This window comes from Hyperoodon ampullatus (assembly GCF_949752795.1).
Source record: "Hyperoodon ampullatus genome assembly, chromosome: 7".
NCBI lineage: Eukaryota > Metazoa > Chordata > Mammalia > Artiodactyla > Ziphiidae > Hyperoodon > Hyperoodon ampullatus.
In genome coordinates, this window is record NC_136920.1 from 33,072,682 (window position 1) to 33,099,400 (window position 26,719).

The following is a 26,719-nucleotide window of genomic DNA, read 5'->3' on the forward strand; positions in this document are numbered from 1 at the left end:
ATCTAATATAAAAATGCTCCAGTTTTACTGCATCTTTGGGTCTTCATTTCCTTATGAAGTCTCATGAGTCATGTAAAACTTAAATTTATATGCTTTTCTCTTACTAATCTGCCTTTTGTTACAGGGATCCCAGTTGAGAACTTAGAAAAAATATATTTTTCCTCTTCTATAATATCAATCCTTTTCCTATCCTCCATATTACTAATATATCTTCTCTAAGTTAACTGTTTGGAAATTTTACCATATGATTTTTGCCATATATTTTTAAATTTTTTATATAAATAGATATTTCTATTATTTATTTTTATAGATTCATGATTTTGAGTCTCAACTAAGACAGTTTCTTACCTTTAGATTGTATATATAATCTCCTCAATTTTCTAATAGGACTTTTATTTTCAATTTTTTCGTACATTTTTACTCTATCTGGAAATTACTTCTGAATCTGATTTAAAATAGGGGTCCATTTTATTTTCTTCAAGTTTGATAGGCATTGTACCAACACCATTTATTTAATAATGCACTATTTTCTCAATGAATTAAAACACCTTTATCTTCTGTTAAATTCTTTTATGTAGTACAATCTATATCTGGATTCTCTGCTCCACTAACCTACTTGCCTATTCTTATGCCAGTATAATATTGATTTCACTACAGTGACTTTATAGTGTGATCTGACATCTGGTAAGGCAAGTTTCCTCTCAATTTTTTCTTTTTCCCAAAAGACCTTGTCACTCTTCCCCCCCCATATCTACTCAAGATTATATTACCTAAGTTAAAAAAAACACACATAAGTTAAGGTGAAATCAATTAATATACTTCCTGGAATTACAATAAATACATATACGAATTTGGGGAGAAATGGCCTTCTTTTATAATAGTAATTTGTTTTACCCCCAATCACATATGCTTTCTCTTTTGTTCAGATCTTTTATGTCCTTCAATAGAATTATACAGGTTTATTTTTATTTGGAAATGTGTCTTTCTTGCTAAATTTATAACTAAATATTTTATAAAGTTTTAGGTGCTTTTAAGAATGGAATATTTTTTTCCCATTTCCCTTTCTAGGTATTTACTACTTGAGTAGATTTTTAAATTTTTATCTAACCATTTTGTATCATCTTATTAATTTTACAAGTCCTTTTGGGTTTTTAAGTGTTCAGTCAAATCATTATTTTAAAAAAAAGACTATTTTAACCTCTCTTTAGTTTTTTAATTACATCTGCCAGACCTTCCAAAAATACTGATTAAAATATATATAGAAGTTAATCCATATTTACAACCTGATTTTTGACTAGATTGTTATAGTATTTCACCTTTTGGGAAAATAACTGCTATTTGTCCTTGGTTAATAGGATATTTTACGTTTAAGTAGTTGACTTATATTTCCATTTAACTTACAGATTTTAATAAGAACAGCTAGCTGATCATTGTGATGCTTATCAACCTATCATTAATTGACTATCTGATATGGAGCCATCCTTGTATTCTTGATTTAAACCCTATTAGGCCATAGGTATTATTCTTTTAACTAAATGAAGGGTGAATTAGATATGCTGCTATTGCATTTTGAATTCTGCATTTATATACTTTAGTGAGGTTGGACATTTTCTCTTTTTCCTTTTATGCTATCTCTAGCAGAATTAGGTATTAATGCTGGATTCAATATAAAATGAATTTTAAGAGCTTTCTTTATTTACCACGGTCAGGACTAGCATAAAAAGAACGTTTTTCCTTTTATTTTTTAAATTTATTTATTTATTTTTGGCTGCGTTGGGTCTTCTTTGCTTCTTTGCTTTGTGTGCGGGCTTTCTCTAGTTGCGGCAAGTGGGGGCTACTCTTCATGATGGTGTGCAGGCTTTTCAGTGTGGTGGCAGAGCACAGGCTCTAGGCACGTGGGCTTCAGTAGTTGTGGCATGCCAGCTCAGTAGTTGTGGCTCACAGGCTCTAGAGCGCAGGCTCAGTAGTTGTGGCACATGGGTTTAGTTGCTCCGCAGCATGTGGGATCTTCCCAGACCAGGGATCGAACTCATGTCCCCTGCATTAGCAGGCAGATTCTTAAGCACTGCACCACCAGGGAAGTCCCTTTTCTATTCTTTATAAGGGCTAGATAACAATTGCAAATCTGATCACTGTGCATTTTTCTATGTACTTTACTTACCTTTCTAATCTCTTTTATGGTAATAACCTATTAAAGTTTTATAATTATTGAGTCAATTTTAATAATTTATATTTTGCTAGGACATCATTTATTTATCTAGGTTTCATATGTTGCCACAGAATTACAGTAGTATCATCTTATAATTTACCTTGTGTCTATGGTTGGTCTTCTCTCTCAAACTTAAGCATATATTTTCGCTCTCTCTTTCCTTTAACAATCAGGGTGAAAATGGATTTTGCTACTTTCAAAGAATGCAAAGAATAATCTATTGGGATTTCTTTCTCCCTTTTTTTTTTTTGGTATTTTGGTTTTTTGCTTTTCAGTTTCTTTGATTCCAGCTTTTATCTGTATTAATTACCTCTTCCTGCTTTATTCTGATTTATCTTATTGTTCTTTAATTAATTTATTAGGTTAGGCAAAGGAATTATTTTGTCGATGAACTAAAAATATCTCAGTAAGATTTGAGACAAGATATACTTTAATAAAATGAGATTATTGGGTGATGGGTGAAATACATCCTATCTCTATTAAGACATGTATACCTTTTAGCAAACCATTTAGTATGTGTAGCTAATAGTTTCCACATCTGTAAACTGAAGAGAATACAGAGCCTCAAGATTCCTGTTAAGTAAAAAATTACACCTGATAAAATTGATAATTTTAAGTTCCATTTAAGAAACTAGGGTGTTTGGAAGAATAAGAGACCTTGGGAATCACTTCCTTTAGAAACAATAATATCTAAGAAAATTCAGGTTGTCTATGATAGTGAAATATAATGGAGACCTATACTCATTCTATAAATGTTCAGGTCATAATCAAGTGAACTCCTAAGAAGTTTCACAAATATGAATGCCCTAGTACAAGACCTTCTTAAAGAAGGTGCATCTAAGTTACGTTGCTTAAAATGACAGAAAGATGAAAACAACAACAACAACAAAAAAAAAAACTACTATGCTACTAAACCACATCCTTATATTTTTCTTAGAAATAAAGAAGCTGGGGTCAAATGGGTTTCCAGGGACTTCATAAACACTGTGATCTTGCGAACAAAAATCTAGGTATATTTATTTACACTTTTATTGGGAGAGTTAATCACATTGATGGATTTGCAAAGAGTCTGGGACCTGAGAGAGGTTGAAAAAGACTATTCTAGGTTAGTAATCCAACTTTCTACCTCTAGTCTGTGATCAAACTTTTCTATGGTCATACTTTTGCTACTTCACCAAAGAGACCTTCTCTTTGTTGGATAGCTACAACTAGTAAAAACTCTAGTTTATGTCAAGTCAAACTTTACCTCTAAAATTCTCATCTATTTTGTTGATTTCAGTCTCTGGAGCTTCACACAGTAGAACAATTCCCCATTACAGAAAATAGCCTTTTGCATATTTGGAGATAGCCATCTTAATTCCAAGATATTTTTCTTTTTCAGGCTGGTGTCTTCTAAACAACATAGCATATGGACATAACTCAGTAATTCAAAATTTTTTCTCTAAAGGAAGATGCTTTAACAACTCATGAAGACAATAACTTTATATTTTTTAAAAGTTCTCTAGTAAATGCTCACTAATTCTGATAAATGGATAGAGTGCTCTACATTTACTTATGAATTTCAGAAAGATTTCAAAGAAAGCAATTGCATTATTGTTTCATGAGTTCTACAGAATTCTACAGAATTTTTACATATTATTTATTTACTCCACTAAATTCTTAGAAACTGTAACTCATAAAGTACTTAAAAAATGTTTTTAAAGTATGGGTTATTTGTCAAAATACTATTCATGGATGGATTTCAACACATTTTCAAATTTTAGCCAAAAATAAGTTTTTGTGTTTATACTTACAAAGGATAAATGCAGTAATATCATTATTTTAAGTGATTCTAAAAATATCATTTACATCAATTCTTTTTGGATAAGAAGGGAGGAAATACTTAGCGGAGTGACATATAGTATCATACAAGGGAGAAAAAATTCCAAGATGGTAAACTAAGCTCCATAAAACTTAGCAACAAAATTAAATAACTATACAAGTGTATTACTTACGGGTACAATTCTGAAAGCTGTTCAGCTATTGCATAAGCTGTTGGGTCTCTGTCTAAGGCATACAGAGTAATATCTGACTCCTTCTGTAGAATGGCTCTTGTGTGTCCTCCTGAACCAAATGTCATATCTAGAAAAAACTAGCCAACACAGAAAAAGAAAATTACCACTTAGCATGAACAAAATTTATTCTTGCCAGCTACCTTATTTCTAGACACACATAATGCTTTTCAGAGCTGATAGCAAATAGAAAAACAAATTACTTTTTTTTTTTTTTTTTTTTTGCCTAGAGTTCAATTTGTTATACATGAGGTCTGGATCAGTTATGAGTGATCAGTCCAAAAGAATTTGTCAGAGTAACAGCAAAATGATAATCTTTGTCACATGCTGGCCAATTCAAGGCAAATTTGCATTTCCCTCCATAAGTTCAAACTAGCCACAGTGTTGTGCTGCTAGCTTTTCACTGCTGTCAAGCACCTGACTAAAAATGATATTTCCAACAATTTCTCATCATTTGGAGACAGCTTACAATTGGTGTGGCTCACTTTATCTCAAGTTCTCTAAATGCTTTATATTAAACATAAAAAATATTCAAGAATACAGAGAGAGAGAGAGAGAGAGAGAGAGAGAAAGAGAAAGAGATTATACCTAACAGTAGTCAAAGGACAAATATGTAATTAACAAATCAGACCTGAAAAAGCCCAGAGCTTAAGTCAAAACACCTGGGATAAATTATAGCCTTGCCACCAAGTAGCTACATAGCTTTGGAAAAGTCATTTAAAATTCCAGGGTTTTTAGATTTCTCCAGAGTTTAAAAAGAAAAAGAAGGTCTAGAAGAAGATACCCCAATACCTGCCTAATTGGTAAGGTGACATATAATTTCTCATCTAAACCAAAACACTTTTGGTAGTAAAAGATTTGCCAGGATAACAGGATACAAGGTATGGGAGTACATATGTTTAAATGCTTGGATCACTGAAGATACATAATGAAGTTAATTGGATCTGAATCTATTTCTTAGCTATTTTATTTGGCCACACTTAAGAAAACAATGCTGGCCCACCTAAAAAAAAAAAAAAAAAAGTCAGCTGGCAGTTGGGCAAGAAACTAGACCTGGACCATAAGAAACATAAATGTAAACAAGGTAGTTGATTGTAGTTGGTTTGAAAGTCAAGACACTCAGCATATCCTCTCAAAGTTACACTCTTAGTTTAATGTGCTCTCTGAATAAACCTCACTGGTATGATGAAAATAAAAACAGTTATTCCAATAATACTGAATACTGTGACAAATAACATACACTGTAAGTCAGACTGTTAAAAATATTTAAACATATAACTTTTTAAAAGTTCATGTGTACATTGCACAAAGGAAATTCCTGTAATGGATTTGAACATTTCCCTGCCCTGAATGTTACACCTTATTTCAGGGAGAGTGGTCAGAGACAAGGCACAATTATGCTCTGATTTTTTTTTTTTTTGGCTATAAGCTACCATGCTGAGTCCTGTCCTCTAATCATGCCCTCAGAAAAGTTAGCCTACTATTCAAAGAATAATACGGAGGAAATCTTCTGATCAAAATTGAGAAGAGGACGGATGTAAAATATAAGATGTAAATGCGGTTAAAAAAAAAGGTACAAGCACTGCTTCTTAACATAAATTTTTTAGTATAACTTAACCTTGTACTTCTATCACTGTCAGCACAAAAGGTATGGCTACATATATTTTTCACCTTTTTAAACAGTAACTTTAAAACAACACTTAAAGTCTTATTATTGGTATGGCTGTTAGGAGTACATATTTAATCTCAAGATTGAATAATTTCCTCAGTCTGTATACTTATTTTATGCATCTATGAGGGTAAAAGTCTTCTACCATAGCTCACCATAGCTCGCCTCAGTTTTAAAATTGCTAGAGGTTTACCATGACTTAAACAAAGAACTTTTCCAGGCAAAAGTATATACCACTTTCTTGTTATGCCCCGATATCAAGTCTTATATAGCCCTGGATTTAAACTGAGAATATATCAAATAAAATAATTTGCAAGTGATTACCTTATCCCAAGCCAGGAAAGTCCCAATCAATATTTAAAAAAAAAAAAATCCTTATGATTAAAAATATTTTGGAAAATGTGAAATGATTATAATCTACATGATTATTTTTTTAATATATCATGATTATGCCCTTGGAGATGTACTGACAATCAAGGAAGTTTCCATAGGAAAAAAATAATCTATTATTACCAGTCAAGTGTAAAACAAAGCAAAAAGTGGGAGACAAATGGGATTTATGAAACTAGAACTGAACCCCACAATATGTCCTGGGTTAATAGGTGATAGGAGCCATCGACTTCCATTTTTAAAATTCTAATGTACACTGTCCATCAAATATAGTAAGTGACTTCTAGGCCTTATGAGTCACCCAGCACTACAATTGAAAAGGGAGCCAATTAGTTTTTCCATTCTCCTGGGTCTCTAACTTGACATAAGACCACATTTTTTAAATTTGTACAACTTGATAATAAAATAAGGCGACTGGATGATTTTTTGCTTAACAAATGCATAAGAACAACATAACTGAATGTTTCAAAATAATCCTTTTATGAATCACAACTATGTATATATGCAAATGTTTATCTTATGCTCCAAACATATATGGAATTCTTTCCTTGAAATTACCTGATATAATTTATCTAAAAATCCGAACCCATATACCACCAAGAGTTTTTTCTGGTAATTTCACTCATCACCTTTATAACCCTGGCCAAATCATTTTAACTCTCTGAGATTCAACTGCTTCATCTAAGAAATGTGGATAAAATGTACCCTTGTTTACCTCAGATATTTATAAAGGTTATCTTATTTCTTCCTTAAAACAATGAAGTAGGTGTTAGTAAATTTTACATACACAGAAACTAAAATTACACTAAGCTAGTAAATGGCAAATGTAAGAATTGAATACAGGTGTACCTGGCTCTAAAACCCGTGTTCTTTCTCCCACTGACTCTGCATTAAGTCAACAGAGTCTATATCTGCACACCGCTTTATGACTTTCCAAGCATTAATGTTTTCCTACTTGGTCTAACAAATACTCTGTAACAGAGTATGGAAAAGTGGCATTATCCCCATTTTTACAATGGGGATTGTAAAAATTTGCATATGATTATGCAAATTATGCATATCTTTCAGGTTCAGAAAGATAATGTGACTTAAGATCATATTAATAGTAAGTGAGGGAAAGAGAATTCTAAACAAGGTCTCACCAACTCTGAATTCTGTGATTTTTCTGAAAAAAAATAAAGAGAAGAAGGGAGGGAGGAAGTGAAACAATAAATAAGAAAAAAAATAAGGGGATGGTTAAGAAAGAATCATGGCAGAGATGGCTTTACAAAAATTATACAACAAAAGCTTAGTGTTTTATAGATGACCCATTCCCACTGGAATTAAGGCTCTTGAAAAGCCATCTTTCTGTATCTTTATCTCTCTCTCTTTCTCCCTCTTCCTCTCTCTGTGTTCCTCTTCTCCTGTTTCAAGAAGATGCCTAGGTATCTAGAGCTTTAGAATGTATGTTCTTTGAGGATATTTGCATGGAAGAAAGAAAAAACTTTCTATCTTTCCTATCATTTGAAGACAACCACTTTTGTTCGGGTTTTTTAGTTTGTTTGTTTGTTTTTGCGGTACGCGGGCCTCTCACTGTTGTGGCCTCTCCCGTTGCGGAGCACAGGCTCCGGACGCGCAGGCTCAGCGGCCATGGCTCACGGGCCCAGCCGCTCCGCGGCATGTGGGATCTTACCGGACCGGGGCACGAACCCGTGTCCCCTGAATCGGCAGGCGGACTCTCAACCACTGTACCACCAGGGAAGCCCAACAACCACTTTTGTATCTTTTAGTTAGAAACAACAACACAGTTCAGAAAGAGAGAATGCTAGTTACCCTGGGTAGGTGGTATCTTTAAGGAAAAGAGATGAGAGACTTCTTTGAAATTGAGTAGGAGAGACGGAAAAGATGAACAAATTCCAGAAAGGCGCAGGACCAATAAAGTGACTGACAGGTGGTAAAATCTCAGAGCAGCTGGCTAGATGATGGACTGAAGGGGAAGGACCCTCAATCACAGGGTTCCCAATGTTACCAGAGATTTCCATGCCTCTCTATGGCACAGAAGAAGCAGAACCTTTGGTCCCAGAGGGTCTACAAAGGTTGAAACAAAAGGCATCTTAGGGGAAATTAAATGTGACATGAGGTGAGTAAGAAGGTGCAAGGTCTCTGCATAGCTCTGGATGGTGTGTGGGGTCTGGGGGATAAGTGAAATTGATGGCTTCTCAGCACAGGGAGACTGGGGATCAAAATCAAAGTGAAGGTGATTTAAAGAAAATAAAAACTAGCATTTGAGGCAGAGGATTCATCACGACAATTCTCCAACACTGCCTCCAATTCAATATGGTAGCATCAGTGCACAGTAGTAGGTGTTTACTGTATATTTAATGATGTGATATGAAAAAAGAGCTCAGTCTCCCAATGTAACTATGATAAAGATTGCAACACTCATTTGTGCATATGAATTCAAGATGTAAGACTCATTATGATAGGATCACATAAAATAGTCACAAGATGCCTAGCTTTTAAGTCATTTAACGTCAATGTATTCCTAATATTAGCAATTGATTCATTAATGAGCAGAACTTTTTCAGAACATTAATAATGATCTGTAATTATATAACTCTATAGCACCATGTTTTTGTTTGCTGATCAGTCTCCTTTACATTTGAAATAAGAAAGTGAACATTTCTTATCTTATGTTAGCTCTTTTAATCAAATACAAATAAATGACATTTTATCCCATGGTCTTCTAAATATCATAGAAAAGATTAGATTTTACTTTTCACCATGATGAGTCACAGTTGAATAGTTGAGCTATAGCTGCGGATCTGATATGGACATGGTACAGACACAGAATTTCAGAGCTCAGAAGGACATAACAGACTATTCCACCTCCTCATTTTACTTATGAGGAGACCAAGGCCCAAAGAAGGTAGCTGGTAGCTAGTTGAGGGCAAAGCTAGTATTAAAACTCAGACCCTGTGCTCCTTCTGCTTCATCTCATAATACTCCCCCACTGAAATTATATAATCACACTGAAATAAAAACAATCGTTCTTTGGAAAAGCATTTTCTTAATATGAAGATATATACAAGTGGGAATTCTGCACCTTAAGCCTCCAACACAGTTAAAAACAACCACTGTTCTACCATTTTAATTTTAAGACTGTATGATGATAAATCTGTAGAATTAAATTCTAAAGACAATTATGTTTTATATGTGGCCTGAAAAAAATGTCTGCCCATTATGTGTAATAGCTACTGGTGAAGACTGACCTCTTGACAGGTTACAGTTTTCAAATTCATCTTGAAATTAAAAACAAAAAATTAAAACACCTAAAATCATAGACTCATGGGTGATTAAAGCTAGAAGGGCCTATAGAAGTTAAGCCAAATTTAATTCCGTCATTATATACCACTCTGTCTTTCTAGATTATATCTATGTCCCTTTTATACTTCTCAAATGTGATATCCTTTAAGACAGCTAAGGCTGCTCTCTGAAGTGGGGAGACTTACAGAAATCAAGGGATTTGCCCAAGATCACCCTGCATAGACTAGATATTTAAATGATTTGTTTTTCCCAATACAAGACCTCTAATCATTGAAATTTTCACACTGGGACAACACTGTTAAAATTGGACAGGAAAACATTTTGGGCCATGAACAGTATGAGGGCAGATCTTCCAGTTACATTTTTCTACTGTTGATTAGTCATTTCCAATCTGTGCAAGATTTTTAATAGTAAGTTCTCATCTGAATTTGGAAACAATATGGCCTTATTTCACTTTAAAATTTCTTCCTATGAATATTTTCTTTTCTGGCAATTAATTTTGAATTTTTCGAATGAAAGTTCTTTTGAAAGAATTTTAGTTAAACTTCACCTATCTGTAACTAGCTTCATTTTGAAAAACTGAAATGTCTCAGGCATATACTTAACTTTCTAGAGTTTTTTCAGGAGGTAATTAAATTAAAATGCATGGCATTAATTAATAATCTGTATATTTACAGAACATCCAATATAGATAAGGCCATAGAAGGTAATACCAAGATAATAAGTTATGACCCTTCCAGTTTGGTGAGAGAATTTAGACATGCACACAAATAATTATTAGTAAAAAGAAATCAACAATATAAGAAAGGTGTATATAATATTTTACAAGGAGTAAAAAAATATTAATTTTAATCAGTAGTGAGATGAATGAAATTGAAGTAGGTTACAATTCAGCTGGGTCTTGAAGGTTGGGCAGAACTCAGAGCTCACCCTTTCTTCTCACTCTCCATATTTTCCAAATCAAATTAGTTACCAAGTCCAGTTGATTTTACCATACAAATATATCTTAAATCTTTCTACTCACTTTTTCAATTCAGGCCCCCATATTTCTTTGCTTTATTATTGCAGTAGCCTGACAACTCATACCCATACCTCTAATCTCACTTCTAATTCTTCTCGCTACACTGTTATCAGGATATCCTTTCTAAAATAAAATTGTAGCATGTGAAATTCTACTTAAACTGTCTCACAGGCTCTCCAAAACTACATGATAGAGTCCAAACTTCTAGGCAAAATGGACAATATTCTTCATATTCTGGCCTCCTTATTTATTTCCAACATTATCTCTCACTACTCATTTCTTTCCAACATGATCTCTCACTATTCCCAGACATGAATTTTACAACATATTCTCTAACCATACAAAAGTATGTGCAATAATCAAACATGCCAAGCTGCCTCATGACTTCTCTCCCATTTTTCCTTGTTCCATCTCTCTCAAATTTTATTCCCAAACAATTATGAGAATCCTAATATGTCCACAGCTCTATTCCAAGAGTTAGAAATACAATAGCAGGCCGAAATAGACATGGGTCCTGCTCTCATGTAGTTTTCAGCCTGGAAGCCTGAGTATCTCTAACATACTGTCCTTTCTTTCTAGAATAACCTCTGAAAGATGCCTTAAACATTTGTGTCCCTGGTGCCAAACAATAAATAACACACAGAATATAACAAATAAATATCTGCTGGATAAATAAAAACAAGGAGAATTAGAACTTAAAAAAGGCATAGACATAGGAAAGGATATGTCAGATATAAGGAGAGCAAGTTTGACTGGAATCTAGGATTTATTAAAAGAAGAGGGTGGAAAGGATAAAAAGGGAAAAGAGAGAAACAGAAAAATGAACAACTTTCATGTATGTTCCAGATATTGTTTTAATTTTTGCAGTATGTACCCTCTCTTAATCCTTGTAGTAGCAATGTAAGATAGACAAACTAGGAGCTCATGCCCGAAAGGTAGTGTGAAATCAAACTGCAGCAGTCCTAAAAGGCTAGGGTACGTAATTTACACCACATTTGCTAGACGCTGGACAGCTTTGAAGACTTCCTTTTTTAACATTCAAAAAATAATTTATTCCCATGGATATGGGGAGGGGGAAGGGTAAGCTGTGACAAGGTGAGAGAGTGGCATGGACATATATACACTACCAAACATAAACTAGATAGGTAGTGGGAAGCAGCCACATAACACAGGGAGATCAGCTCGGTGCTTTGTGACCACCTGGAGGGGTGGGATAGGGAGGGTGGGAGGGAGGGAGACGCAAGAGGGAAGAGATATGAGAACATATGTATATGTATAACTGATTCACTTTGTTATAAAGCAGAAACTAACACACCATTGTAAAGCAATTATACTCCAATAAAGATGTTAAAAATAATAATAATAATTTAACTGCCAACAGTGCTAGATGGATGGTACAGTGTGAGAATATAGTGGTGACCTGGTGTAGAGCACCCAGGTGAGAGGACATAAAAGCTTGAACTGGCAATAGGAATGGAGAGTGATAACAAATGTATGCCCGTTTATTTCATGCTTATTTTATGCAAAATGTGGTGCTAAACATTTTATCGGTATTATTCATTCATTTTATATACAGGCATAAATATACACACATACACAGTTAATTGAAAGTGATTCTCAAAACCACACTCTGAGCCAAGTTACTATTATTATTATAATACTATATTACAGAAGAGAAAGGGGAGGTTTAGAGAGGGCTAGGTAAGTTGTCTGAGGCACAGCTAATGAATGATGAAACCTGATTTCAAAAACAATTCTCTCTCTTGAACCTGTACTACTAATTACTTTGTTTTTTTATAGAGGTAAAATAGTAACTAGATGTGGTGAGTGGAGAAGTAAGAAAAATTGTTTTAATGATCACAAAGCATGCTATCTAGGTAACTAAAAGGATAATAGACACCATTTATTATGCAATTACGTGCCAGTGCTAACTATGCCACACACTTTAAAAACTTGATCTAGTTTAATTCTTACCACAGCCTGTACGTTAGGTAAAATAACTCTACTTTACAACAGATGAGTGTGTTGGAGCCATTTACTTTGGAAAACATGAATGGGTGGTACAATTAGAGATAGAGGCAGAAATAAGCATTTCTTTTCCCTCCCTTCCACACTGCCTCTCCATGCCCTGCCACCTCCCAGTTAGTGTTAGAAAGGCCAAGGAACAACTTCTTACTCCAGAAGACAGAAAACTAAAAGCATGTGAAGATACAGGCAGCTTGATAGAAAGAACAAAGAGGCTTAAGAATTTCAGGAATAGAAGAACTCTTTGTAGTAAACTTGAAACAGTGAAGTGAGGGACATGGCTGAACAGAGATTTTGAAGAGAATAAAAAAAAAAAACATACAAATGTAATAGGCCCGATTATAATAGCAATAATCCATAGAGGGAGCAAGAAGTCTGGTTCTGAAAATGCTTAAAAACATTAAGTTTTAATTGTATTTAAAAGCTTATCCTAATCAAAAACATTGATACATGTAAAAAGAGTAAGATAAATTATTTTCATTATATATCCAAATTATACTATGCGGCCTTTGGAAATTTGTGCCACAAATACAGTGTACCTGGCATACGTTTACCAAAGGCAACAGAGGGGAGTTCCTTTGATGTAACCAGTGAGACAAATGTTAAGAGAGATGAGCTAGTTATTTGGATATGATATAATGGATATTCTGACAAAAAAATCACTAGAAAGTAGTCTGCTTTATAATGTCACGGAAATGCTCATAATTGCTAAGGCAAACTATTATTCTACCATTGTGTGCTTAAATCACTCAAGGCTATCAGCGACTTCTCTCAGGCTTTACTTATGTTTTCTGTCTAATCTGTGACAGGTAGACATTTGTCACACTGATGCATTTGGAGACCTGAAATAAATTAGAACATATAACTGTGAACGTAGAAGGCCACCAACCTCATAGTCAGCTAACATTCTGAACAAACATTTTTCCTACAAAACCCCTTGATTTATTATTGTCTTGTCAAGGTCTGTTGAGTATCCGTCTGCTACACTCTTATTTTGTTTTATTTGTAACTAATACATGAGCTAATGTAAAAGGAAAAAAAATCTCAAAAGAACATAAAAGTTATACCAAACAAAACAATCAATGCATTGCAATAGATTTATCTTCTTTCTCATTTTATCAAGAGTATTGGTGTTACTATGATGACTCATTCTGCCTAAATTCTGCAGACATTTCATCTTGTAGCTTAAATTCTCTCTTATTCACAAAAGAAATCTTAACTTGTCATAAGAAAACTTATTTTTTCTTTTCTTTGTAAAGTACATTCTTCGATTATATTAAATAATTAGAGTATTCATCCTTCCTGGTGATGAGTAGCTTTTACTCTTACCTGTAACATGGAATAAATTTCAATCATAAGTCCCAGCGCTGTACAATGGACTGCCATTTGATCTGTTTTCAGATACAATGGTTGAATTAACACAAACAGCTAAAAATAATATGGCTTGGGTGGTCTCAATAAGCTTAATTTCACAAAGGTCTCAGGCCCAGGCAATGTCAATCTGTCTGCATCTTTTTGAATAAGAAAAATAGTTTTTAATCAACACCATCAAGAAATTCAGATAACATATTCTGGACAAACTTTTCTAGGAACACCACACAACTACTGAGAATGATAGACAGTTATTTTCTTCTAAGAATTATTAAGTGTATAGATTGTTTAAAGTATTTGGAAAAATAATGTGAAAATAATACAATACTGAACTCTTTCATCAATGTGTTCAGCAAATGCTCTTCCCAAAAATTTTTGGTGGGGGCCACAAGTCATTTTACTGATGATGGTTTCAACATCATTCTAATATTAAATCCTTATCACCATTAAAATAAAACCAATGATGGTAAGATTTACTATTATTTGGCCTCCAAATAACATTAATTTTATACAAGTCAAAACACAGCTATATATGTAAGTATTGGTGTCCAATCCACTGTGCGTATATGTGTCTATGTGTATGCACACATATAAGGGCAGGTGAGTAGGAACTTCCGTATTCCTTAACTTGTTTAAACACATGATTGAAGATTGGACAAGTTGCAGACTCACACTCAGGATACACTATACCACCATTAAATCCTTGTGTGGAGTAGATGTTAGAAAGTAAAATTTAAGGAGTGACAAAGAGTTTCATAAGTTAGGAAGAGAAAAAATAATCAAGAAAATATCTTTAAAATAATTCAAGATAATTAGAAGAGGCAAGGTCAATAAAATATCTACATACTTTTAGAACAAACTGCTTATGTGACTTTCAAGTATTACACGAATTGAAAAACAAGATCTAAATGAGGCAGCAGGGTGTAAAAGAAAGAGAATGAGGTCAAAATATCTGATTTCTGATCCAGACTCTATTATTTAATTGCCATAAAAGTTGGACAAGTTACTTAACTTCTCTGAACCTCAATTTCCTCATGTGTAAATGGAGATAAATATACAATATTAGTTCACATCACTTTATTTAGCCCACAACATCTTTATTAGGATATGCAAATAAGACAATATGCATGAAGGAAATTTGAAAATGGTATAGTACTACATAAATAATATTAGTAAAATGTACCTTAATTAAGAAAATAATTATTCACAAAAGGCCTAAATTTCATAATAATTTATACTAAATACAAAAGTAATTTAGCATACAAAAAACATTTCACAGCTTCTTAGTTTGAAGAAACACTAACAGAACCTTCAGTTGGCAGATCGTCTTTAAAAGGATCCTCTCGATAATGTTAACACTTCTAGAGGGAGAAGTTCCAAAGAGTTTTAAATGCAATAAAAATCACCTATGATATATCTAAAATAAGACAATTTCATAATTACTCTGACTTTGTTATGTCTTAAAACTAAGAAAATATTTTTGCATTGTCTTTTTTAATTCAGCCCAAATTGAAAAAAAATACAGCTTACTAGACAATCTTTTAAATACTTACTCTCTAAAAGCAAATGTTTAAAATGTAAATATTATTATTACTTTTCTTTTGCAGATAGTAATACCTTTAAAGATTTTTAGTATTGCCCTTTAAAATTTTATCACACGGGGATTTCCCTGTGGTGCAGTGTTTAAGACTCCATGCTCCCAATGCAGGGGGCCTGGGTTCCATCCCTGGCCAGGGAACTAGGTCCCACATGTATGCCGCAACTAAGCATTCACATGCCACACTAAGGAGCCCACGAGCCGCAACTAAGGAGCCCACATGCCACAACTAAGGAGACAGCGAGCCACAACTAAGGAGATGGCGAGCTGCAACTAAGGAGCCCACCTGCCGCAACTAAGACCCGGTGCAACCAAATAAATAAATAAATTATTTTAAAAAATTTTTATCACACTACTAATCATATGCATAAACATGGTGCATAAACAACTCCATGTAGGGAGAATGAATTGGACACTGGGGCTAATTTAACTACACTGGTATTCTGACATATTACTAGAAACAAAGCATCCAAAATTTCTCTATTTTTAACTGACCAGAAAAACTTTATACAACTTTCAATGTGGCCAGTTGACTGACAAGAAGTAACAGTCATATTAAAATCAATTATCTAATTACCTTCATAATAAAGTAAAAATTACACACTTATTGTATAAATTCTGTATGGAGAATACAGAATTTTAGAGTATAAGTTTTACATGTAGATACAAAGAATTATAAAATATACTACTAGTGTCCTAATGGACATTCAGTCTACTTGGAGAGACCAAACATGTATCCCTGAAATGATTAAATAAATTCCAAACATGCCAATTTTTTATTGTGAACTAAAATTGTATGTTTATCTCCATTTACACATGAGGAAATTGAGGTTCAGAGAAGTTAAGTCACTTGTCCAACAAAATTCCAGACATGCCAAATGCCAGTGTAAAATTACATGTCAATGTTAAAAAAGAGTAAACTATGTTTTACAGAAGCAAATAATACTCTATGCAGTCATGGTCTGAAAAGTCTCCTTCATCAAAGAAGATGGCCTCAAGTCAAACCTCAATTATAACTAGCTAAGTATAACAGAGGAAAGAATGTGTCCCAGGAGGCAGGAAAAATCTGAAACAAAGGCAAAGGAATTATTATTATTCATTATTCTTGAATCATTAACTGATTTAATTGTATAGCATACAGGATTTGTAAAACGAAATAGACCAGGTTGAACATAAGGTTGTTTAACCTTTCTGAGTCAGCCCTCTTAGTTATAAAATGAAGTCAGAAACACTGATCTTATAGGATTACAATGAGAATGAAATAAATTTGTGTATATAAATTGCTTAGAATACTTTCCGGCACATAGTGATTAAAAATCATAATAATGATGATGATGATGATAATAATAATACCTACTACTTCCACTGACATGAGGCACAAGAACAGATGAGAGCCCATGAAGCATAGGACTTGCACTAGGATAATGACAGGTAGAAAAGGAAGGGCTCATATGAGGAGAAATGACAAGGAATGCTACCATGAAGAAGTACTCATAAGAACCAAAGCTTAGTTTAGATACAAATGATAAAGTCGGAAAAAATGTCAAACTTGTCACAAAAGTTTCAAATCTGTTTGCATTAAAGAATGATGACAGCACTGACCAAAACAAAACAAAACAAAACAAAACAAAAATACTGGTATCATCAGAGGAGATAAATCTGTTTTTCTGGGAATCAACATGATCCTCTCAAAATCTGACCCTCTCAAAATCTAAAGCACCAATTTATAAGCGGTGGCATATTTCCTTCATACTCACGACCCCTTCTAACTTATCAATAGTTTTACATTTAAATCAATGACAATAACAGGTTAAGAATCAATTCAAGAACACTAGCAGGGAATGGGTCATATTACAGATGGACCCTCTTATTATTATTAAAAATAATAGCAAAGACTGATTAGATTCTTTCTACATGTGCCAAGCTACTTTACATAACAACTCTGTGAGGTAGATGCTACTATTATTTCCATTTCATGTGGAGAAGCACTCACCTAAGGTTGCATGGTTAATAAATTACAGAGTTATCTGAACTCATGCAGTCTGTCCTTTGAGTCTATGCTCTTAACAAAACCTCCTATAGTTTCCTATAATTTATTTTTGATTAGCACAAATATCAGATCATGTCACTCCTCCTCTGCTCAAAACTCTCTAATGGTCTTCCATTTCACAAAGCCCTTCAAAATTTGCCCAGCCAACCTCACCTAACTTAACTGACTCCATCTTCTACTCCTCCACTTCTGGATCACTCTATTCCCATCAGCAGAGCCTTGTTACTGTTCCTCAAACAATGTCTGTCATAAAGCATTTGTACTTAACATCCCACCTGCCTTCCCCATCACAGCACAGATATTCAAGGATGGAGCATTTGTTCTGTCTTCTCTTTCAGGTCTTTGCTTAAATATAATCTTCTTAGTAAGGCTGAAAACTAAAATTTTTCTCACCATCAACACCCATTTCTCCCTATACCCCCTCCTTGCTTTACTTTTTCTCCATAGAACTTATCTAATATAACATAATCAACCTCATATCCTTCTTTTTTATTGTGTTTATTGTCTGTGTCCCATCATTAGAAAGTAAGTTCTAAGAGAGTAGATAAACTTTTGTATCTCTCATACCTGGAACAGTACCTGTCACATAGAGCTGAATAAATATTTGTTGAATGTATACATGAATAAATGAATACAAATATATTGGTAACTAAACAAATTTTGCTTTCGAAAAAAGGATAAAGGAGAAAAGGGAATAGGAATTAATATTTATTGAGCATCTAACGTGCGCCAGAAAGTTTACAAGGTGTTTAGCATCCATTAACTCACTAACCACTCATCTAATTCTCCTGTGAGACAGACATATTTTTGCCCTGTTTGCCCAGGAAACAGACTGAGTTTAAGTGGCCTTTCCCAAAACAAACTGCAGTACGTAATGAAGCCAAGGTGAGACAGTGGCCTTTTTGATTCTGAGGGTCCATGAGCTTCTTGCTTTATCACCCGGCTTCCTGTAAAGTATTTTAGGTAGTAGCTAGGATTTACACATCTAATCTAATCTAGCAGGAATCTTTAAAAACATTTCCATGAGTAAGCCTCATCACATTCAGATGGATGGGTGCAATTCTAGTAACTTTTCAGATAAACAATATTGTGATGATTAGTTTATGTGTCAACTTGTCTAGGCTACAGTACCAAACAGTAATCTAGGTATTGCTGTGAAGATATTTTGTAGATGTAGTTAACATCCAAAATCAGTTGACCTTAAGTAAGTGAAATTACTCTCCATAATGTGGATGGGATCTCATCCAATCTGTTGAAAGGCCTTTAAGCAAAAACTAAAGTTTCTTGGAAGGAGAAATACTTCTTTAAGACTACAGCAGTGCAGATGAACTGGTCTGCAAGGCAGAAATAGAGACACAGATGTAGAGAACAAACGTATGGACACCAAGGGGGGAAAGCGGGTGGGGGGTGGTGGTGTGATGAATTGGGCGATTGGGATTGACATGTATACACTGATGTGTATAAAATGGATGACTAATAAGAACCTGCTGTATAAACAAATAAATAAAATAAAATTCAAATAAAAAAAGAAGAAAAAAGAAAGATTTAAGTCAGAAGTCTTCATGTTTGCATTCTGCTGACAAACTACTGACATTCAGTGAGAAATTTCAATGCAAAAAAAGAAATGGTAATTCTTCCTCTAAAATTCATCTGCTTTTGAAATTGTCAGCAAATAATAAAAGTGGACATTTTGCTAATGGTGGCATGGGGTAAAGACCCTCTTCCATATGAAGTAAATTGTAATTGTACTATTAAAAAAAAGACTACAGCAGTGGCAATCATTTTGTAATATATAAAAATATCAAATCATTATGTTGTGTATCAGAAATGAATATTGTAAGTCAATGGTTAAAAAAAAAAAAACCCGCACAGCTTTAACCCCTATATGAGACTCCAGCCAGCTTACCTGCCCGACAGACTTCAGACTTGCTAGCCCCCACAAATGTGTGTGCCAACTCTTGAAAATAAATCTCTTAATATATAGGTATAAATCTTATTGATTCAATTTTTTTCCAGAGAACCCTATTACAAACACTGTCTTCAAGTCTGAAACAATAAGTAAGACAAAACAGAAAATCCAGACATAGACTTCTAGCAATGATGAGTATAACAGGCAATAAACATTTGTTAAGTTTAGATAAACAAATAGATGGCTTACTTAAAGGAAAAGGAAGAGAGAAAGCCTATAAAATTCTTAAAGAAAATACTGTCTGTCAAGAACAACTGTTTTTGGGGGGGTTCTTTTTATGCTTAATAAAAATTTTATTTCCATTTTTTCTTTGTTCAAAGGTATCCAAACACTGGCAAACTTCTTAAATTGAAAGAAGAGTCATCTAATTTATTCAGCTCATTCAACCATCACTATTGAATGTTTGTATTTTTTCTTACACATATTTCTTGTATTCCAATCGTGACATTCTAGAGCACAATGAGCACATTTATAACTTATTACTGCATTACTACCTTGGCTATTCCTTGACCAAAATTTACTTCATACAACTGACAGCCTAACTAACCTACTAAGAAAAACTGTTTTAATAAACTTTGGATAGGTATTAAACAAAGATCTTGTTTAATTTGTATAGGGTTATCAAAATTCACTACAGATAGCTGGAATTAGCATTAATAATTTTATTTGGTTTGAATCTTAGATTTTGGCTTCTTTAAGGTGTTCTTTGCTATGGTATTGGCATAAGGTATAATTCTCCACCCAACTATTTCAACAGAGTCCTAATGCAGTGCTAGAAAACCACATGGGTGCCCTTAAGACCACTGAAAATGAAGTTAACAAATGGGGTTCATTTAGCAAAGGGTCTCCACTCTATGACCTTGGAAGTCATTTAATAAAGGTGAGTTTAATACAGTTGTGTGAAATAAAGAGAAAATTTATATGAAAATACTTTGTACACTGTAGATCACTACACAAATATTATTTTTGCTATTAAACATTTGATGGTGACAATAATGGCATGACATCTAATTCTATCTCAAATTGTGTTTAGAAATACTGTCTTTCAAAACACCATAGATCCAAAACCAGAAAATTAAGTCAGACAGTCAAAATTATTTATTGCTATGAAAAATAATTAGGGAGCTTGAAAATCTCACTATAATAGATCTACCACCTGTTTAGTTTGACTGCATTGGGAATCTCAAAAGCCTATATCATGGTCTCTGTTCTTGGACCTGTGTTCATGAAACCTGTGTTGTGTGCCTCCTGTACCTCCCCCAATTATGACCCCCCCACTTTCAAAAAGTATGGCTGGAGTACTTGAAGCAATAACCCAGAATAATACAAGTATTTCAGAGTTACAAGGTACTTAAATGCCAAATATGAGCATTACTGCAGAGACCATTTAGGTTTCTAAGCAATAAGTATAACATGAAAACTATTATAAGGATATTTTTAAGCACCAGGACTATATTATGTTAGAATACAAGGAGAACAACTTCTTAAAACAAAACAAAAAACTATAAATTGCTATAACAAAGGGAAGCTAGTCTTCCCTATATATCTGCTTCCACTTTTCAAGTGCTTCTTCTGTGTTAGTTCTATTTATTAAACAACAACCAAAAAAGTCCAATATTTCCAATCCATTCTAAATTAAATCATCTTAAATCATGCCTTCTGAAATTGAGGAGGAAACACTATTAAGCAACACGAAAAGTCAATTTTTCCAATTATTTCCACCTAAAATTAAACTTCTACCCTCAATGCTCTATCTTCAATTCTAGATTTATGTTGCAATAAACATTACTGAAAAATAAGTTGATAACCACTTAAAGCCTGGAAATCTTTTAGTTATGCCAAGTTGTATGTTACAGAATGTGTTATCATTTGTTGTGAGACAATATCATTTATGTCTTCATAATGCGAAGTATCAAACCTATCTGACACAATCTTAAGAGAAGATACAAGGTAGAGAAGATATGATCTTTGAATGAATACCTGATCCTAAAAAAAAATACAAATAAGCAAAGAAGGAGGTTTAGTTTCCTATGTTTGAGGTAAAACATAATACCCCAAATAACCTCAGATGATCCAGTTAATCATTTGAAAAAGGCTTTAAATATATAAACACTGGCTATACCAAATGAGATCTGGAACAGGCTAAGGTAAAATAATACACATTAAAATATTAAACCATATCAAGAAAATTCTTCTTACTCTCGCTAGAAGGAGAAAATTAGGCAAAAACAACCAGCACTTTCTGTTAATCAGTTAAGATATTTTACTGTCAGAACACAATGCTAAGCTATTTTCTGACTACTAGTTTTCACAACAGGCTTAAAAATAAATCAACTTTGCCTTTCAGGAGTTTGTCTTATTTCAGACATGTAATTGTTGTTACGTCTTAAAATGTTTCTGTGCCAGAAGAACTCTTCTATATCACCACTTGCTTTTTTCTACTTGGAATTCATAATTAAACACTAGAATACTACCCACAAAATGTGAAATATACCACAGATTTACGTCCATGTACTATTTTTATAAAAAAATATTTTAAGTTGTAAAAAAAAGTACTATTGACTAACTGTTCTACTAAAAAAATTTTTTTTACAAAAACGATATAGTCCTTGAAAGGTAAATTTCTTTATGGTAATATAAAGTTTAAATAATTTAGATCTTCTTGTCTCTTTAAACCTCTATTCCAGCTTTCTTCTGCCTTCAATATTAGTTAATTGTTGAATTCTCAAAAATATCCCACAAAGTACTAAAAACTATAACACAAAGGAGAAAGAAAAGCAATGTGAATTACTGTGACATCCAAACCAAAGACGTTATAAGAAAAGAAAACAGGCACAAATTTCACCAAATTATATAGAGAATAAATATTTGCTTTAAAATTTCAGATGAAATTTAAAATAAAAGCATTGTCACCAATTTTAAATTCTACAGGCAAGTGTAAAGACATTTGTGCTAGAGTTCAATTCTACAAAACAATTTATAATTTCAGGGGTAACTTTAAAATATAAACCTTAATATGATAATCATATGAAAGAAGCATCACTTGCCTTCTGGTAGATATATAGTAACTCTCTGCTGTCAAGCAAAGTTATTATTAGTAGGCTCAATGTTTTAACTTCATTATACAATATAATGTAAATGCAATCTAGGATAACTCTCATTAGTGCCAGTCTACATCTATTACTTTGGTTGAACAAGTTGTAACTAAAGCAAATGAGCTAAGTATAGCAAATACTGACTTATTCCACCATAAAAAATGTTTTTTAAAAAAATCACCTAATTTTGTTAAAATGTTTTAATTTGTACTAATTCACATTATAGTTCTACCTAATATAAACATTAATTCTGCATCTTCTGTCATGATCGTTTATCCAGGTTTTGAAACACATGTAATTCAACAGATAATTATTAAACACTTAATATATAAGCAACACACTAAGCTCTTTATATAAAAATGTGGCTATATGACTTCAGGCAAGTCACTTTACCTATCTAGGCCTTAATTTTTTCAATGATAAGTCAAGAAGATTAAAAAAGATGATCTCTTCAAGCTCAAATATTCTGTAATTCTAAAATAAATAGCATCTAAACATATCTGACTATAACTTAAGAGACAATTCCTTTGCATTTTTAAGACAGTTAAGTAAACTTGAAATAACTCTATTATAACTTAATATCATGTCACGTGAGCTGGAAATTTAAACCCAAAGAATAAGTATCAAAATGTTGATAAATGAAACAATGAATTTTTTCCAATAATTTCTGAAAATATTAGTTGATCTTTATCATCTAAGAAAATATGAATTATCTTTGTTATTGTTAGTCATGGAAAAAAGGTTCATGTGAAGAAGGGATTTTATCTATGTTCTAGGATAAATGAGAAAAGAGGCCATCTATTTTCCTTCTCCAAATAAATGGTTATAGTCACAGGCAAGAGAACTATTAAGGGAAATTAGAAACAGGAGGTTTCTCTTTATGAGAAGTAACCTTAAAATTATCAGTAATAAACAGTATTAAATCAACTTTTGAATTATTATTGATCATGGAAAAAAATTAAAGCAGTCAATAAAGTATAATCGACATTTAAGAGCAAATCAATTGCATTAACTCAAAATACACAGCACTACACGAGGCTCTAGCAGGAGTCCTGAAAAGAAAAATTATAAATCAATAGTATTGCAAATATATATAAAATCTGTTTCAAAGAACTTTGTAGTAATGGCTTCATAACTAAGTGCTGTTGCAATGAAAACACAGCTGATTGTGATCAATTTGGGAGTCTTTCATTTTACTGAAATTTCCATTACAATGTTATTTGAACAAATCACAAAATACTCTTGTATGGCATCCTAGTGATGTTTTATAAAATGTGAAGTTTACTGTACTGGTTAGCTCATCATCACCACGGGGAATCATCAAATGGAAATGATTCATTCATGTAAGCTGACTCCTATAATCGTTAACCACTTGTGCACTCCAATTGAAGGAGTACTGATAGAGTCAGGAGGTTTTCAAACTGGTCTCTGTTATTTACCACCACTTGCTCCATGGTTAATTGAGACTATAATAAATTGATCCAGACATGTTTACATTTGTCAAAATAAGAACTCAAGGTATAGATGGAAGGAGTTTATAAACAAAACTAAACAATTTTAGGATTGAATTTAGAAGTTCAAGCTCTAGGAAAAAACCTTGAAGTTTATTGATGGTCTCTTTCTGCACAAATAATATTTGATATTGACTTTAGACACAATCCCCTATCTATTATGACATTCTGTAGGCTTTGTTTCTTTCTTTGGGAAATAAAAAATGAAGATACACAGGACTGAATGACATTAAACACACAAAAATCTCATTTGGTAGTTCAAGTTATTAGTGACTTTGCAGCAAGGTTTATATCCTGAAATTTCAAAATAGTATTTTAAAGAAAGAAAGGAAACTTGGAATTATGACTCTACACTAAATTATTTAACAATTCTTGTGGGCTTCTGAGGGAAATGAAAATTCAACAATATACTTACTAGCACAGTATTTCAGTTTATAATATCACCCATATGCTATATTTTATTACAAATTCAAATGGATTCTAGGAAATAAAACAACAATAAAATAAGCCATATACCTAAATTACACATTGAGAAGATTATGGTAAATAATATTTCATGAATGTAAACATTAAAAATAAGCTAAGATGAATTGATTACTAAGAAACAAGTTTACATATTTTTATACTATCATTTATATGAACAACCACAGTTTCCTTTAGGAAATAAACATTATTATTTTACATCAACAGAAGTTATTGATGACATTTCCCGATACAAAAGAGAAAGTAACAGTAATCTATAATTATATCATTTATGTGGACTTTGGGGAAAATATAATAATGCTTCAAATGGCATTCTAAAAGGTATGGCTCAGCCAAGAGTATACGGGCAGCAGCAAGACTGAAACTAAGTAGCTGAATGTAAACTTAGGTGAGTCCTAACATAAGCTTTGCAGTTAATATTATGCGTCATTTTTTAAAAGACATTTCATATTCTTCTGTTTCTTCTGTGCTTCTACTCAACGATTTATTGTAATGAACATTATAAACTAGTAAGTTAACATTTAGGTATGAGTCAATTTTTTAAACATTTGCTTGATATCATTACATCATTAACTTTTAATTCATAGTAAATGAATTCCAGTAAGTGAATAATATCTTACATGATATTTTCATCTCTAAATATTTCCAAACAAAAGATCATAGTTATTTAATAATTTTCATTGTTAAAAATCACAAAGAATTAAATACCACCCATCTTGGTTTAAGACTCTGTCAGAATATTAAAATATCTTTCCAATGATATATTTGAATTTATTTTCAAATAACCTATGTGATTCATATGTGGTTTGGTGAATCAAACGTCAGAAATAGTCTGAGTCAACTATGATATGTCCCAGAATGTCTTCCCACTTATAAAGTTAGTTTACAACTTTGTTAGTTAGTTACAATTAGTTTACAATTTTGTGGTATGGTATTCATTGTATTCTCAAATGCCACGAAAACTAGTATAACAAAAGACAACGAACAGAATATTAACTCAATCTGGCTCTGGGCCAGAATTGGGGAAACCTAAAAAGAGAACATGGCTAAAGATGAAAAATATCCAAGACAGTAATGACTGCATGTCTAAATTATATTATAAATACTCAAAAACTCCCATTTTATAAAATCAAAGGCATATTTTTCCATAAACTTGATCACTTACCTGTGTGGCGTTAAGTTGAAATCTTACACTTTCACATACACAAATAATACAGTAAAGCTATTCCCCAAAGTATATGTGTGTGTACACATACACACATATAATATATATATATATATATATATATAAAGTATATATGTCCACATGTATGAAGTGATGAAACTATCATCTCTAAAGATATTTCCATATCAGAAGAGATACTTCTTTCTCTATTATTATTTCTCAAATTAGGAAATACTTGCTATTTGGAACACTTCAAATGATAAATAACAATGAAAAGTAAATTAAATCATAAATTAAATGTATCAAATAAAAATAAAATTATACTATATATTTAATGCTGCAACTATGAGGTAACCATGTTTTTATTATTTTAATAAGATGGACATCCTTCCATGTTAAAAAAAAAGTTAACACTTATTGTGTGTTTCCTATGTTCCAAGTTCTATCTGATATGTTCTACGTTTTTAATCCTCATAATGATCCTGAGTTACACTTATTACTATCACCTACCTCCCCTACCAGCCCTACCGCATCCTTTCTAAGAGCTGCATGGTATACCGATGTGCAATCTTACCATCTATTTATGCATTTCCTGAATAGTACATTTTAAAACATTCTAAAAATCTCCAGCAACCTAAATGAAAATATATACTCAGAGTTCAGCCAGGATTTATTTAGCTAGTCAAAGAGGACCATGGCCAATATGAAAGTTTACAAACTCACCTACTTTTGTTCAGAACAACCTCTGGGTTTGCGGATAAACCTTAGTTACTTTTATATTTCTTAATTTTTATTTGTAAAGCACTA

The 26,719-nt window shown here is 32.8% G+C and overlaps 1 protein-coding gene across 2 annotated transcripts in view; it reads right to left on the reverse strand.

The window, feature by feature from the left end:
• METTL15 (methyltransferase 15, mitochondrial 12S rRNA N4-cytidine) overlaps window positions 1-26,719 on the reverse strand; it is a gene marked incomplete at both ends in the record, with an annotated part of 193,899 nt that overhangs the window by 105,489 nt on the left and 61,691 nt on the right. For both annotated transcript variants that reach the window (XM_079708765.1, XM_079708764.1), the window contains one exon: window positions 4,204-4,340. In XM_079708765.1, the coding sequence (XP_079564891.1) occupies window positions 4,204-4,340 (137 nt within the window). The remainder of the gene's footprint in view (window positions 1-4,203; window positions 4,341-26,719) is intronic.